Source organism: Rhinopithecus roxellana, chromosome 8 (genome assembly GCF_007565055.1).
Source record: "Rhinopithecus roxellana isolate Shanxi Qingling chromosome 8, ASM756505v1, whole genome shotgun sequence".
NCBI classification, from domain to species: Eukaryota; Metazoa; Chordata; class Mammalia; order Primates; family Cercopithecidae; genus Rhinopithecus; species Rhinopithecus roxellana.
The window spans coordinates 115,939,869-115,955,139 of NC_044556.1; the positions used below are offsets into that span (position 1 = coordinate 115,939,869).

The 15,271-nt window shown below is 44.4% G+C and overlaps 1 protein-coding gene across 1 annotated transcript in view; it reads left to right on the forward strand.

The window, feature by feature from the left end:
* Positions 1-2,907: 2,907 nt before the first annotated feature.
* Positions 2,908-15,271, forward strand: part of UCK2 (uridine-cytidine kinase 2) — an 86,147-nt gene continuing 73,783 nt past the window's right edge. The window contains exon 1 of the mRNA XM_030936186.1: positions 2,908-3,345. Within this exon, the coding sequence (XP_030792046.1) occupies positions 3,247-3,345 (99 nt within the window). The 5' untranslated portion in view covers positions 2,908-3,246. The remainder of the gene's footprint in view (positions 3,346-15,271) is intronic.

The window sequence follows — 15,271 nt, forward strand, 5'->3', positions numbered from 1 at the left end:
CAGAGTACAGATGGCTGCCCTCTGCTAATTAGGCCTTACCTTTATATAGAATGCTTTTCATTTTTTCAGACACTTTCATGTATATTAACTCATGCACAGAGGTCAAATATTATAGTTATTAAAGAAAGTGCGGAGAAGTATGGAGAATTAACTCAGTTAATGAATTAGCTCAACTATGCAATAGATGTATCTAATACTAGGATTAGATGGGGACAGTCACTCTGGAATGCCAGGAAAATGAAACATTCAGAAATAAGTGTAGTAACCACATTAATGCTATCAAGGGAACAAGCCTTTCCTTCCAAAGTGACAGAAATGAAGTTTACTTGTTGGTGTCTTCTTACTTCATATTCATTCATTTGTTCATTCATTTACCATGTATTAAATGCTTCCCACTTGCTTGTCATTCTGCTCAGTGGGCCTGGGAGATGCAGAAATGAGACATTATCTTTTTTCATTTATTGAGGCACTACAAGGTGCCAGAAACTGTTCTAGGTGTTAGGGCTATAGTTATATATATATACACATATATATAAATGTATAAGCCAGTGTGGAGTTAAGTCAATTAAAATTAACAAAGCAAAAGGAAATAAATCCTGTAAGAAAAATGCCTTGATGGATAAAGGGATGGGTAGATGACCAGTTATGTTTTAAAGCAAGTATATATATAGTATGATGTTTATAATGATAGAGTCTAGGTGGTGGGTATATTGGTGTTTGCTGTAAAATCTTTCAACTGTGCTTGAAAATTTTTATGATAAAATATTATGGAAGAAACACTATAGGAATGACAAGGAAGGTGCAGATTTGAGAGAAGTTTAGGGAAGACATGACATTCTTTTATTTTTTTAAGAGACAATTGATAGAGGAGTGCAATGGCATGATCACAACTGCAACCTCGAACTCCTGGGCTCAAGTGATCCTCCTGCCTCAATATCTGGTGTAGCTGGGACTACTGGTGTGCACCTGTGTTTGAAGAAAAAAGGTCCATGCCCAGCTAATTTTTGTACTTTTTGTGGAGATGGGGGGGGGGGGTCTCATTATGTTGCCCAGGCTGGTCTCGAACTCCTAGTCTCAAATGATCCTCACTCTTCTGCCTCCCAAAATGTTGGGATTATAGGCATGAGCTACCCCACTGGCCTTTGGCATTCCTTTATCCTCCTCTTCTTCTCCTTAACTACCTAATATCCCCAAGCTAACCCTCAGTTGTAGGTTCAACTTCCAAATTCCAATGGGTTATAAAGAGTTCTACAAAAGTCCATGAGGACTAATAAATCTATCTAGTAGAGAAAAGACCTTTTGGAGAAGAGGCTAACTCTAGGATCACCTAAAACTCACCCACTCCATAGCTATTTGGTAAGGCACACCTTTAGGAAACTTCACCTAAATGCCTGCTTCTGGGTACCAGGTAGTGGCCACTCTCCCCATCTTTGTTTCCTGTCTACAGAGTTTGATGTTAAATGGTGACATAAAATACAGTTATCCCTAGATATATGCGGAGGGACTGGTCCGAGGACAGTCCACACGTAACCAAATCCACATATAAAGCCCCACAGTCAGCCCTGGGGAACCTGCACAAATACTGTATTTTCCATATGCCTTTGGTTAAAAAAAAAAGGTGCATAAAAGTGAACCTCCCAGTTTGAACCTGTGTTGTTCGTCAACTGTAATTTAAAAGTGAAAAAAAGTTTGTGTTTTCTGGTATCCTTTTTTGTTTGTTTGTTTGTTTGTTTTTTGACACAGGTTCTGGCTCTGCTGACCAGGCTGGAGTGCAGTGGGGCAATCATGGCTCACTGCAGCCTCGATTTCCCTGGCTTAAGAGAAAATTATTTTTTTCAAAATAATTTTCAATTTAAGGTAATTTACTAAGTTTCAAAAGATAATGCTATTGACATAAATTCTGTTTTAGATTGTAGGCCCCATCAGCTCATTGATACCAGTCCCAAGTTTAGAGGAGAAGAGACTGGAAGTTACTAGGCTAGTCCTGCCTCTCTCACGTATGTCCCAGCAAAACTTCTCTTTCCAGTTTCAGCCCTTTAGAGACCTTTTTTCTTCAAACACTAACATAGGGCCTAGACTATACCAACACTGTTCTGAGAACTTTACACATACGAATTCATTTAATTCTCACAAAAATCCTGGGATGTAATTGCCATTATTATTCCCATTTAACAGATGAGAGCACTGAAGCACAGAGAGGTTAAGTAACTTGCTCAGGGACCTGGATGTGAATGCAGAAATCTGGCTCCAGAGGTGGAGTCTGAGACTGCCTTTCTAAGTGACTGATTGCCAATCTCTGGAAAACTAGTTCAATTGAAGGTATTAATGGATCAAAATGTCAGTATGTTTTCAGATACCCTAACTCCATAGGAAGCTCAGTGTATGGGATTTGAGATACTGTAGTTTAGAAGGGAATTGCTTTTCCAAGGGAGGGCACCTTTCAGATAAGCCCCTCAAACTGCCCTTCTGTAGAGTCGCAAGAGGACAGGCCTGCTAAAAAGGATGGCGCTGGGAGGTTTCCAAGACAGGAAATATCTAAAGCCAGAGGCTGACATATTATCTTGGCGAACGGGAGAAGGGAAAAAGAACCCACATTTTTTGGAAACACAAGTTTTTAGTCTGGATAATGGGTAAATGACATTAACTCTTTGTTCCACCCTAATCTTCCAAGCTTGCTCAAATTTTGCTTCTCAAACCTGGGCCATTCCTTCTTATTTAATTTGCCTATTAATTCTTTCAAGCTTTTTATCCCTTCTGAAATAGGTGGTAGCATACCAAATTGAAACACAGAACAGACTGTTTCTTTCCCCCAGGGTCCGCTAGGGCGCGTCGGAAAAAGGGTTAAGCGAGCGGGTGGGAGGAAGGGAGGGTCGGGCTCACACCTTTCGCAGAGACCTCGGGCGGCGGCGGGGCCCGGGAGGGGCGGAGGCTGGGGCCAGACGCCTCGCCGCCTCCGCCTCGGCGAATAGCAGCACGCTGCCCGCCCGGATTGGAGCAGCAGCATCACGCTGACCTCTGCCTGGGATGTAAACCGGCCCGGCCGCTGCGGGCAAAGGAAGGCTCTTGGCTCCTCCGGGAAACCCAGCCCCATCACCGGGCTCCGGGCGGCTCGCAGGCGAGCGGCAGCAGCCTCGGCCCCGGCAGCGCCCAGCGGCGGCTGCGGGAAGCGGAGGGAGGCCGACGCGGGCGCGGGCGGGGAGCGTGCGTCCGTTCGCACAGGCAGCGGGAGGAGGGGCGGCGCGAACCATGGCCGGGGACAGCGAGCAGACCCTGCAGAACCATCAGCAGCCCAACGGCGGCGAGCCCTTCCTTATCGGCGTCAGCGGGGGAACGGCCAGCGGCAAGGTACGGCGGGGCCCCAAGCCGCGCTCCCCTCCCGGCTCCGGTCCCGGCGGCGCATGTGGCCGGCGGCCGCGGGCCATGTCAGTTGCTGCAGCCACCGCGTGGCCCGCGCGCCTCCGCTCCCGGCCGCGCTCCAGCGCCGAGTGCGCCCCGCGCGGCCTGGGAGCGCTGCGGTGGGGGCGGGCGAAGACTCGGGCCATGGAGGTTCTGGGGGTACGCGGCTAAGATCGCAGGGCTGGAGTGCTCCCCTCGCTTTTCTCCCCCTGCGTTAATAACTCGTGGCCGGGGTCCTATGGGGGAAGGGCAGGGAAGCGGATGCTTATTGTTTTGCAAGTCCAGTGTTGGGGGAGAGGGCTTTCCGCAGGACCCCCTACGAACCCCCGATGAGCCCCCCCACTCCCCCACCCCAGCCCGGTCTGGCACAGACGTGCTCGCCCAGCGGCGCAGCCCGGTGCTGAGGGCGGAGCGAGCCGGGAAGCGCGGCCGGGAGGGCGAGGGTGGCGGGAACGCGCGAGGCGGCATCCTGGGGAAGGGGAGCCCCGTTTGGGGCTGCACTCAAGGGCTGGGGATTACAGGGGTTTCCGGGTAAAAGCCTGAGAGCCAAATAGGTGCCGTGACATTAATGAAACGGTAATAGTAGGGGCTTCTGTTTTTTAAGGTTATGAGAGGAAACGTGGTCGACTTCAATGAGAAAGTTGTACTGGCTCCATGCTCTTCGGTGTCCCGGACGTACGCGTCTTGGATCCACGGAAGGGGGTCATCGTATGGGCGTCTGACCCTCTTAGGAGCTTGTTTCCTTTGTTTTATCAGCAAGGCAAGAAGAGACTAGGGAAATGACTTCCTAGCTTTACTCGGGGCTTTTTCTGCAGGTGGAGAAGGGTGGAGTCCTCCCAGATGCTTCTTTCTTTGCTCCCCTAACAGCCTTTAATATGTGGCTACTTGTTTTTCCCACCGTTTAACACCCTCCAACTTCATTTGGAGCACGGGTTCCTCAAGGGAGCGTGAGAGCTGGGTGCTGGTGTGCTGGTTTGGAGAGGCAGGATGATGCTTGCCCCGGCTGGGGAGAGCAGAGCAGGAAGGCTGGTTGGCGCCATGAGGAAAGAGCCACGAGGTTTTCGCTCCCGAACCGACTCGTCCGTAGCCCCTCCTCCATTTTGGTTTTACATTTTTCCCTCCAGGTCTGGACGACTTTAGCGCAGGGAGCCCAGCTAGACACGGCGGCTGGCACTGTGGAACTTCTTTATTGATGAAGTTAATCTCGTCCCTAGCTCCCAGGGTTAGGAATCGGCCTGCTTTAGGTCCTGAAGTTTCTGTTCTGTGTGCTCCCTGGTTGAAGGCTTTTAAAAAAAATTTGTAATTTTTGAATGTGTTCTTTACTATGACTTATACTAGTAATTCAAAGCAAAACCAGAATGCTAGCCCTTTCAGGACGCTTTACCTGTTCTTTTAGAATTATTCTTGCCCTTCTGGCATACTCCTGTTGGATTGGGAGCTTTTGTGTGTGTGTGTGTGTGTGTGTGTGTGTGTGTGTGTGTGTGTGTGTTCGTGGCTGTTTTCCCAGCCCTCCTAGCACAGTGCCTGCCTGGCATGTAGTGGGGTCCAGATTTTAAGCTGAAGTTCAGTCCTCCTAAGGTAGGGAGGAGACTTAAACTTGCATATGAGCTTTTAGAAACAAAATGACCTTGGTAATCATCTAAATAATTTAGTTACCACCAGGGTGAAAACTGCCACCCTAGAAGGTGAATAACTCTGTTCTTGTTCTTGTGTATTTCTCAGTCGTCACCTGTTCCAACTTGATAATCAGTACAAGCTTTTGGTGTTACTTGGGTAAAGTGTGGGATGGGAATAGTGGTGAGCCAATATGGGAGTAGCTAATTCTCTGCCTCCTAAAGTGCTGGGGTTACGGGTATGAGCCAGTACCCGGGCTGGCTTTTTAATCTTTATTTTTTGTAGAGACTAGGTCACCATGTTGCCCAAGCTTGTTTGTACATTTTTGACATACAATTGATTGATAGTTTGTCATCCTTTAAGATTATTGATATTTTTGTTATTAAAAAAATCCAGACTGGGCCTGGTGGCTCACGCCTGTAATCCCAGCATTTTGGGAGGCAGAGGCAGGAGGATTGCTTGAGCCTGGGAGTTTGAGGCTAGCCTGGGCAACACAGTGAGACCCCGTCTGTATAAAATGAAAGTTGTGATGGGTTGAGAAAGTTATTTTGACCTATGTTAAAAACCAGATTCTCAGCTTGGGCAACATAGTGAGACTTGTTCTCTACAAAAAATAAAAAAAATTATCCAGGTGCGGTGTTGCATGTCTAGAGGCTGAGGTGGGAGGAATGGTTGAGCATGGGAGGTCGAGGCTGCAGTGAGCTGTGATTGTGCCACTGCACTCCAGCCTGGGTGACAGACCAAGACCTGTCTCAAACAAAAACCAAAAAAGATTATGGCTGAGTACAGTGGCTCACACCTCTAGTCCCAGCACTTTGGGAGGCCAAGACAGGAGGATGACTTAGAACCAGCCTGGGCAACAGAGAGGAACCCTGTCTCTACAAAAAAAAAAAAAAAAAAAAAATTAGCCATGTATGGTGGTTTGTTCCACCAGCTACTCAGGAGGCTGAGGCAGGAGGATGGCTTGAGCCTAGGACTTGGAGGCTGCAGTGAGCTTTAGTGCCACTGTACTCCAGACTGGGCAATGTAGCAAGACCCCATCTCAAAACCAAACCAAACCAGATTCTCATATTTCCCCCTAAAGGACAGGTGTAGTGACAACACTAAAGGGGAAAAAAAACCCAGGCTAAACTTCTTTGCCTGCATACATACCTGACTTTTAGTATCGTTCTGTTTCCTTTTCATTGCCTATTCCTTGTTCCTGTGACCTCTTCATTGGACAACTGAAATAGCCTCTGAATCTGTTCCATTACACTGTCATCAGAATGGTCTTCCTTAGGAATGGCTCTGGTTGTGCCATTTTCCTTTTTGGAAACCTTGGGTAACTCCCCATTGCTCAGTACAGGTCAAATACATCAGTACAGTACAAATCCCCTTGGCCCCTGAATGTGGTCCCAGGCTATTTATTGTTTTTATTTTTATTTTATTTTTTATTGAGATGGAGTCTCACTCTGTCACTCAGGCTGGAGTGCAGTGGTGCCATCTTGGCTTACTGCAACCTCCACCTCCCGGGTTCAAGCAATTCTCCTGCCTCAGCCTCCCGAGTAGCTGGGATTATAGGCATGTGCCACCAGGCCTGGCTAGTTTTTTTGTATTTTTAGTAGCGGTGGGGGTTTCACCATGTTGGCCAGGCTGGTCACGAACTCCTGACCTCAGGTGATCTGCCTGCCTCAGCCTCCCAAAGTGTTGGGATTACATGCATGAGCCACCATGCCCGACCTTATTTTTCTATACAGCCAAATGCACACAGACCATCTTACTGAACTGCCTTCACTTAACATTTTGCTCAGTCGTCTTCTTTTTGGAATGGCCTTTAGGCTTTTTAAGGCTCAACTCTGTTAATACTTCCTCGAGGGAGCTTTGTTACCCATTTCCTTAATGAGAATTACTTGTTTTCTTTCTTCTGCTTCCATAGACTTACCATATCTTTCTTGGCTTGTGCTTATTTGTTGACTGCTTCTTCCATTAGAGTATGTGTTCTGTGAGAGAGTACTTTTTCTTACTTAACCTGTTTAAGTGCTTGGGATTGAGGGGAAATAAGGATTTTAAGGAACCATGAGAGAAGGTCTCTGTCCTTAGCAGTTTACTGTTTCTAAATTTCTTCCACTGTTTTTATCACCAAGTCACTTTATCATTAAAGCATTTGATTATCTATTCCCTTTGAAGTCAGGCACAAGTCTTCCCTACTGGTAGATGACAATGGAAGATGAGGTTAGGGGAACTTTTGACTTAGTGATAGGACTGGGATTGGGATCTAGGGTTTTATTTTTTATTTTTTATTTATTTTTGGGACAGAGCCTTGCTCTATCACCCAGGCTGGAGTGCAGGGGTGCGATCTTGGCTCACTGCAACCCCCCGCGATTCTCCTGCCTCAGCCTCCCGAGTAGCTGGGATTACAGGTGCCCACCACAATGTCTGGTTAATTTTTGTACTTTTAGTAGAGACGGGGTTTCACCATGTTGGCCAGGCTGGTCTCGATCTCCTGACCTCATGATCCGCCTCAGCCTCCCAAAGTGCTGAGATTACAGGTGTGAGCCTCTGCACCCGGCCAGTTTTTTTTTCTTCTTAAAATCTGTATCTGTTTTGAACTTTCTCCACAAGCAGTGGCCTCTTCGTGTGAGTATTTTTAGGGAGGTTGGCCTGTGTGTGACCAATATAGGACACGAGAGGAGATGCTGTCCCCTCTGAGGTGTGGACTGCCACCTCAGTGCAGCTTGGCCATGAGTCAGCATCTGCTTTTGGAGTGCTTCAGAATGTGCTCTGGACCCGTGTGGGCTCCCACTGCCCTGTTCTGGAACCTCCGTCGCCATCCCCATCCAGCCAGATCACGTATTCCACACCCTCCTATCAAGTGTTCCCAGGACTGTGGGGCTGGTTTGTTCCTTCTGCTGTTTTTCTCAGAGCTGGCATTGTGTGTTTTCCATCACCTCAAACTGCTGCCATGGCGGGGAAGGCCTGGTGTGAGATCTGGCCCTTGGGACCTCCTTCCCTTTCCCACTCTAGCTAGTACAGCCACACCCACTCTTGGCATGGCAGGCTTTCCCCCAGCCAAGGATGTCCGCACTTGCTGTCTGCTCTGCCTGAAACTCCTGCTTTTTCACCAAGCCATGCCTAGCAGGATATCTGGTAGAATGAAGAAACCCTGGGTCCTGCTGCCTCCAGTAGTTCCTCTCCTGCTGCCTTTCCTCAGGCTGTATTTCTTCTTTGTTCCTTGAGTGTCTTTGAAGTATGGTTTCTGATGCTCACTCTGTCTGTGGTCACCTACCAGTTCACTACATAGCATTTGCTTTCACGTCATTTCTTTGTCAAATCTTGCTTTTATGAGGTTCTGTGGTGGAGACAGATTGCCTTTGGGAATTTCACTGCTGAAGACCTGACCTTTTTTGCCAGTGGGCTTGGTAGTGGTGCTATTGGAACTACTTACGGTCTCTAAATCTTAGACTTGTATTTCAGTATTTTAAAATCAATAAAAAAGGGTTGAGGGTATGCTTTTATATGCGAGTGTGTATGCATATGTCTGTATGCTTTCATGTCCATTAAACCATTTCAGTCATTAAGCTGATTTGTCATGAAAGCATTTGATCTTTTCATCATATATATAAAATATATAAGCATAACCCATATATAATTATGACATACAAAGTAGGAATAAAAAAAGAAAAAGGAAACATTTAGAAACATAATTTCTTTAATAGTATAAAATCTTTCGGTTGTTACTAAAATATTACTTGTGACTGAAGATTGAAAGATGTTTTATTTTTAAAAATCTTGTTGAATACTTGGTGATTCTTGGATGACTTTGGTGGTGGTAGTTTTGGTGGTCATTCATGACTGAAGGTTTTGTTCTAAGTTTAGTCTTCTGAATTTTTATTTAATGATTATCATATTTGAAAAAGTTACCCCTAAAAAAATCCAAGTAGAGGAAAGTTATCATTTTATAGTGCTTACTGAATCATGATATTCCCATCCTCCAATTATGCTATGACTTTTCTTTAAAACGAGCTAGAAAATTTTCATCTTGTAGTCCCAGCTACTTGGGAGGCTCAGGTGGGAAGATTGCCTGAGCCCTAGGAGGTTGAGACTGGAGTGAGTCTTAATCCCACCATTGCAATCCAACCTGGGCGACAGAGCGAGACCCTATCTCAGAAAAAACAAAAAAAGTTCCATTAGTACACAATTTAATATAATAACCTGAAAAATATAAAGAACCATATAAAGCCCTCTAGCATTAGACTTTCAGACCTCATAAGCGGTCATTTGATTAGATGAGGGGCAATGGTTCTAAATGTATGCTTGAGAATTTTGAACAATGAGAGAAGGTGACAACTCTGAAAACAGTTTGCTTTGCCAACTTGCTATTAGCAATACTCTTTCCATAAGATGGGGTTTTTTTCTTTCTTTTTTTGTTTTTGTTTTTAAAGTAGTTGTTTTTACTTGGTTTCTCCCTGTGAAACTATAGGAAAAGTGTCAGTCTTTCTGTGAATGCCCACACTTAACCTTCAGTACCCTATGGGACAGGTGACCAGCAAGCAGTACTTTTTATTCCTGTGATGTGTAGTCTTTGCAAGAATTTTGCCTGGCCCATACATGGCAGAAACATAAAAATTTTGTGTGGGTTGTAGAGTTGTGCTTCTTTATTTCCTTATTCAGCCCATAAGGGCTGCTATTTGGTCTGACATTTTTACCTTTTTTTTTTGGCTGACTAGCAGGGAGCAAGGGCTGTTTTGTCACCTCAGCTAGCATGCTGTGCTTTCCCTTGCCTGTCTTGTAGAAGTCCAAAGTTCTGTGTCTCTGGGATTGCTTTTCCTTGGGAGTGGAGATGAGTACTGTCTTTGCCCTTCGCAGGCTTCTAGTCTCCTAGGCTGTCTAGATAAAGCTTGTGGTAGAATGGGCTGACAACAGTGCTGATTTTGGACTATGGTCTAAAAGACATTTTTGCATTCATAACCACTAAGAGAATTTTGGAGAATTCTTCATCCCATTTTGCACATATAATACATATATTTTTATATGTTATAAAATATAACATATTTTGTATGTTATAAAATATAACATATTTTGTATGTTATAAAATATGTTTTTATGTTATAAAATATATATATATTTAAAATTAGTTGTTATTATTGTTTTAGAGACTGTGTCTTACTATGTTGCCCAGGTTGGCATGAACTCCTGGCCTTAAGCAGTCCTCCTGTCTTGGCCTCCCAAAGTGCGGGGACTACAGGCATGAGCCACTGTACTGGGCCCCATCACATATTTTTGACATCAGTTTTTTTCATTGTCAGTAAAGAGTTGAAAAGGAAGTAATTTCTGATATATTGTAAATATACACTTAAAAACAACAATGGTTTCATTCCTTTTAAATTATCTGATGAGTTCTAACTACTGTAATAATGTGACCTGTTGTCATACATTTTAAAACCTGTAGATGAACAAGCTCTTATTTGAGTCAGAAATTTTCACTTTTCTTTTTTCCTCAATCATTTCAGTTCTGCTTCCCCTGCAAAATATTAATTAAATTTCATTTTTTTATGCTTGAAAATTTTATTGGTCACTCTATCATATTTGACAAAAGTATACATTAAAATTTTATTTCCTGTTCTCATGAATCTAAGTATTTATTTCTTTTGGATTGCATTACTACTATACTTATTAGTACAAAATTCATCAAAACAAATGGATACTGCCGGGCGTGGTGGCTCACGCCTGTAATCCCAGCACTTTTGAGAGGCCAAGGCAGGCGGATCACCTAAGGTCAGGAATTTAAGACCAGCCTGGCCAACCTGGGGAAACCCCATCTCTACTAAAAATACAAAAATTAGCTGGGCATAGTGGCGGGTGCCTGTAATCCCAGCTACTTGGGAGGCTGAGGCAAGAGAATCGCTTGAACCTAGGAGACAGAGGTTTCAGTGAGCTGAGATTGGGCCACTGCACTCCAGCCCGGGTGACAAGAGTGAGACTCTGTCTTTAAAAAAAAAAAAAAAAAACACCAAATGGGTATCTTATACATTTTTTTTTTTTTTGAAGAAAGCATCTTGATGAGATAGAGCCTTCCACCTCGAATTATTTGATGATTCTGTGGATAATTACTGTTTAATACTAGAATAAGATTTTTCATTTGTATAGCTCTAAGCTTTAAGGAACCCTGTTGACATAAATAAGTAGATGGAAATGGAAAGAATATTGTTATATCAAGGTCAATCAGACTCAGTTTTTACGTTTGAAATTATATGTCAAAATACAGTGGATTTTTATGAATCAACTAGCTTGCCATTCATCTCTTCTAATTTTGTAGAAAGCAGGAAAACTGGAAACCTCCAGACCTGTAAAAGGAATTGTTATTCCATCATTAAGTCATTCATCTTCCAGTATCAGCTTGAGTATTTTAGATCACCCTTTTGCATGGATTCAGAATGGAGGGGTGATGGGCCTTTATTTTGTAAAATGAGAGAAGCCGGATTGTGAAAGGGTATCCCTGCTTTCACTTGGCTCGGGAAGTTTTCACGTACCCTAGTTTGAAGACAACTGATTTAGGTAGCTTGGTGTCTTAGTCTGTTTTGTGCTGCTGTAGCAGAATACCTGATAATGAACAGGAATGTATTTCTCACAGTTCTGGAGGCTAAGGAGTCCAAGATTGAGGGTCTGACACCTGGCCTTTTTGCTGTGTCATGGTCATCCCATCCTGGAAGGCAGAAGGGCAAGGGGCGGGGGAAGGGAGGAGAGAAAGTGCGTGTCCTCACGCCCAAGAGGTTCAAACGAGGTTCCTTTTGTAAGGAATCCGCCCCTGTCATAACGAATCTGCTCCCATGATAATGGCATTAATCCAGTTCATGAGGGTGGTGCCTCCAAGATCCAAACACCTTCCATCAGGCCCCACTTCCTAACACTGCCACATTGGGCATCAAGTTTTCAACATGTGAACTTTGGAGGACACTTTCAAACCACAGCACTTGTGTTCCAGCCCACTGTTGCCACTTACTTATTAAGTATCTGTATATTCATCTACAGAAGAGGGTCCTTACAGCCCTTACATTTTCACAGTTCTGTAACTAGCCTTGAGTATCCTATAATTGTTACCACTGGCCACAGAAAGTACTTCTTGAATCTGAACCTGTGTAAGTGGTAGGCATTTGTAAGCTTTCTTTGGTGGGGTTCTGAAAGACTTGACATCCTCTGCCATTTGCTAACGTTCATATCATCAACTGGATACCAGTTAGATTTCCTGAAGGTCCTGGTACCCTGTATGCTTACTGTCACTTTCAAACCTTTGCAGGTGTTGCTGTTTGCTGTTTTTGGGTCCTCCTCTTCTATGTTGCTAAAGCATCCTAAACAGACCGCAGTTACAGAAATTTTTTTCCCTGCCCTGTGTGGTCCTTGCTTGTTTAGTCTATCTTTAGGCTGAGCTCTCAGGATCAGGGACTTTGTTTTACCTCACTATTGCCTGAAGCTAACACATGTCCAAAAACAGGAAGGATGAGGAGGTTCTCAAATGTTTGTTGAATAACCAAATATTAAGTATTTTTTTTTCCAAACTCCGTGTATCATAGGAATTTCAACATGTCCAGTACTGAACTCCTCATCTCACCCCTTAAACATGCTCAATCTTTAACCTTCACCATCTCAGTTGATGACAGCTTCATCTTTCTAGTTGCTCAGGCCTAAAACCTCAGGGTTATCTTTGACTACTCTTTCTTCTGTAGTCTCAGGCTGTCTAGAGAGAACTTACGAAGAATGGCTGGTAAGAGTGCTGACTTTGGACTGTAGTCTTCAAACATGTTTGCATTCATAATTGCTAAGTCACTTGGATCCAGTCCATTAAGAAATCCTGTTGGCCCTGCCTTCACAGCGTATCTGCAGTCTGAGCGCTTTTCCACTCCTTTGCTTCTACCCTGGTCCAGGTCATCATTCATCATCTGTCGGTTGCATCATTGCAGTTGTCTCCTGACCCATCTCCCTCTTCCTTCTTTGTATACATGTTGTATTCTCATAACAGCCAGAGTGATCCTGTTAAAATGAAAGTTGGATAATTCTCTGCTCTGATACAACCCTGCAGTGGCTTCCCATTTTACTCCTAGTAAATTAAGTCTACAACAAGATCGGGAGGGCCCTACAAATGGGTCCTTTGCACTGGCTGTTCATTCTGCCAGGGTATCTCTTGATACCAGTGTCATTAACCACCTTCCCTCCTTCAAGTGTTGCTCACGTGTCTCCTTCTCATGATCACTATTTAAAATTGTAAACATTAGACACTCAAATATCTGTTGAATGGTTGAAGAATGAGTTACTTTGCTCAGTTACTGCTTCTAATACTAGTTTTAACATTAAACCTGTTGCTGGGGGATGTGGATAGTTGTCCCTTTGCTGTTCACATTTGTATTTCCTCCTGGGGTACCATCACCTGGATAAGATTGCTGGCACGTTGTCAGTCACTGAGCTTGGTCTTGTAGTTGTGCATGCTAGATGGCTTAGATGCCTGTTTAATGGTGCATTAAAAAAAATCAGGCTGGGTGCGGTGGCTCATGCATGTAATCGCAGCACTTTGGGAGGCCGGGATGGGTAGATCATCTGAGGTCAGGAGTTCCAGACCAGCCTGACCAATGTGGTAAAATCCCATCTCTACTAAAAATACAAAAATTAGCTGGGCATGGTGGTGGGTGCCTGTAATCTCAGCTACTTGGGAGGCTGAGGCAGGAGAATCACTTGAACCAGGGAGGCAGCAGTTGCAGTGAGATCATGCCACTGCATTCCAGCCTGGGTGACAGAGCAAGACTTCGTCTCAAAAAAATAAATAAATAAATAAAAAGAAAAACAAATCAGAGAGTGACTTTAACTTAAACTTTTAACTTCAAATTCTTATTGTCATACTCTTAAAGAACTGTCACCTATTTTGTTTAACTCAATACTTTTCTTTTAATTGAGGTAAGATATGCTTTTTTTATTAGTCGGTGGCTACATTTTTCTCTACCTCCTTTTGTAGAGAAAGTAAACATTTGAGAGCAGAAGGAATAGAATATTGAGTGATACATAGTGTTTGAACAAGAGAGGTAGTGAATACTCTTCAGGAAGGAAATGCAAGCTGAGGGAGCCTCCTTGTCTGACTACAGAGGGAGGACACAAGCTGAAGTGGGCATGAGATTGGCCATTTGGTTTCTGGAGGAAGGGGTCAGGAGACATCTGTTGTTAAGGTGGAAAAGCTTGTGTTTTGGATGTGTCTTCTGGGAAGAACTCAGCCCTAGCCTGCCATGAGGCTCTGCTTGCTAGGTCTTGGTGGGGTATAAGGTGTTTTTTTGGTGTGATAGAATTGAAGCTTTATAATGTCTCCACTTGGGGTTAGGATTGAGAATCCCTGGTTTGTTCAGAAAATACTTCCTTGAGGTAAGCCCAGGAAGCTTGATGGAGTGGAGAACATGCGTGGGTTTTGGAGTCAGCCAGGCTTGTGTTAACATTCCTGCTTGGCTACTTCTAATCTGTTTCTTCTGAACCTATTCCTACATCTGTGAAAAGGAGACGATGTCTGCTTTGGAGAGGTGTTGGGGTTAAACGATAAAATGTATGTAGAGGTATATGCTTCTGCAGTGGGCCGGTCACTTGCCAGTACCGTGATTCATGTTCTGTGCAGATGTGCTGTCAGAACAGGTTCATTGGCCAACCTTCCCTCCCTACCCCCGCCCCAGACGGAGTCCTGCTGTGTTGCCCAGCCTGGAGTATGGCGCGATCTCAGCCCACTGCAGCCTCTGCCGGGTTCAAGCAGTTCTCCTGCCTCAGCCTCCCAAGTTGCTGGGACTACAGGCTTGTGCCACCATGCCTGGCTACTTGTTGTATTTTTAGTAGAGCTGGGGTTTCACCATATTGGCCCGGCTGGTCTCGAATTCCGATCTCAAGTGATCCCCCAGTCTCGGCCTCCCAAAGTGCTGGGAGTACAGGCGTGAGCCACCGTGCCCGGCCTGGTCAGCCTTTAAAAATGTTTTTAAATACTTATTCATTGATTTTAACTGACAAATGAAAATATATTTATGGTGTACACGTTAATGTTTTAATGTATGTATACATTGTGGAATGGTTAAGTCAGGCTAATTAGCATATCTATTACCTCAGTCATTTTTTTTGTGATGAGAACACTTGATGTCTACTCTCTTGGCAATTTTCAAGTATACAATACGTTGTCATTAACCGTAGTCAGCATGTGGTGCAATCGATCCCTTGAACTTGTCCGTTCAGTGTATCTTTGGCCAGTCTTGCTGTCTAGCACTGCTCCCTGGCA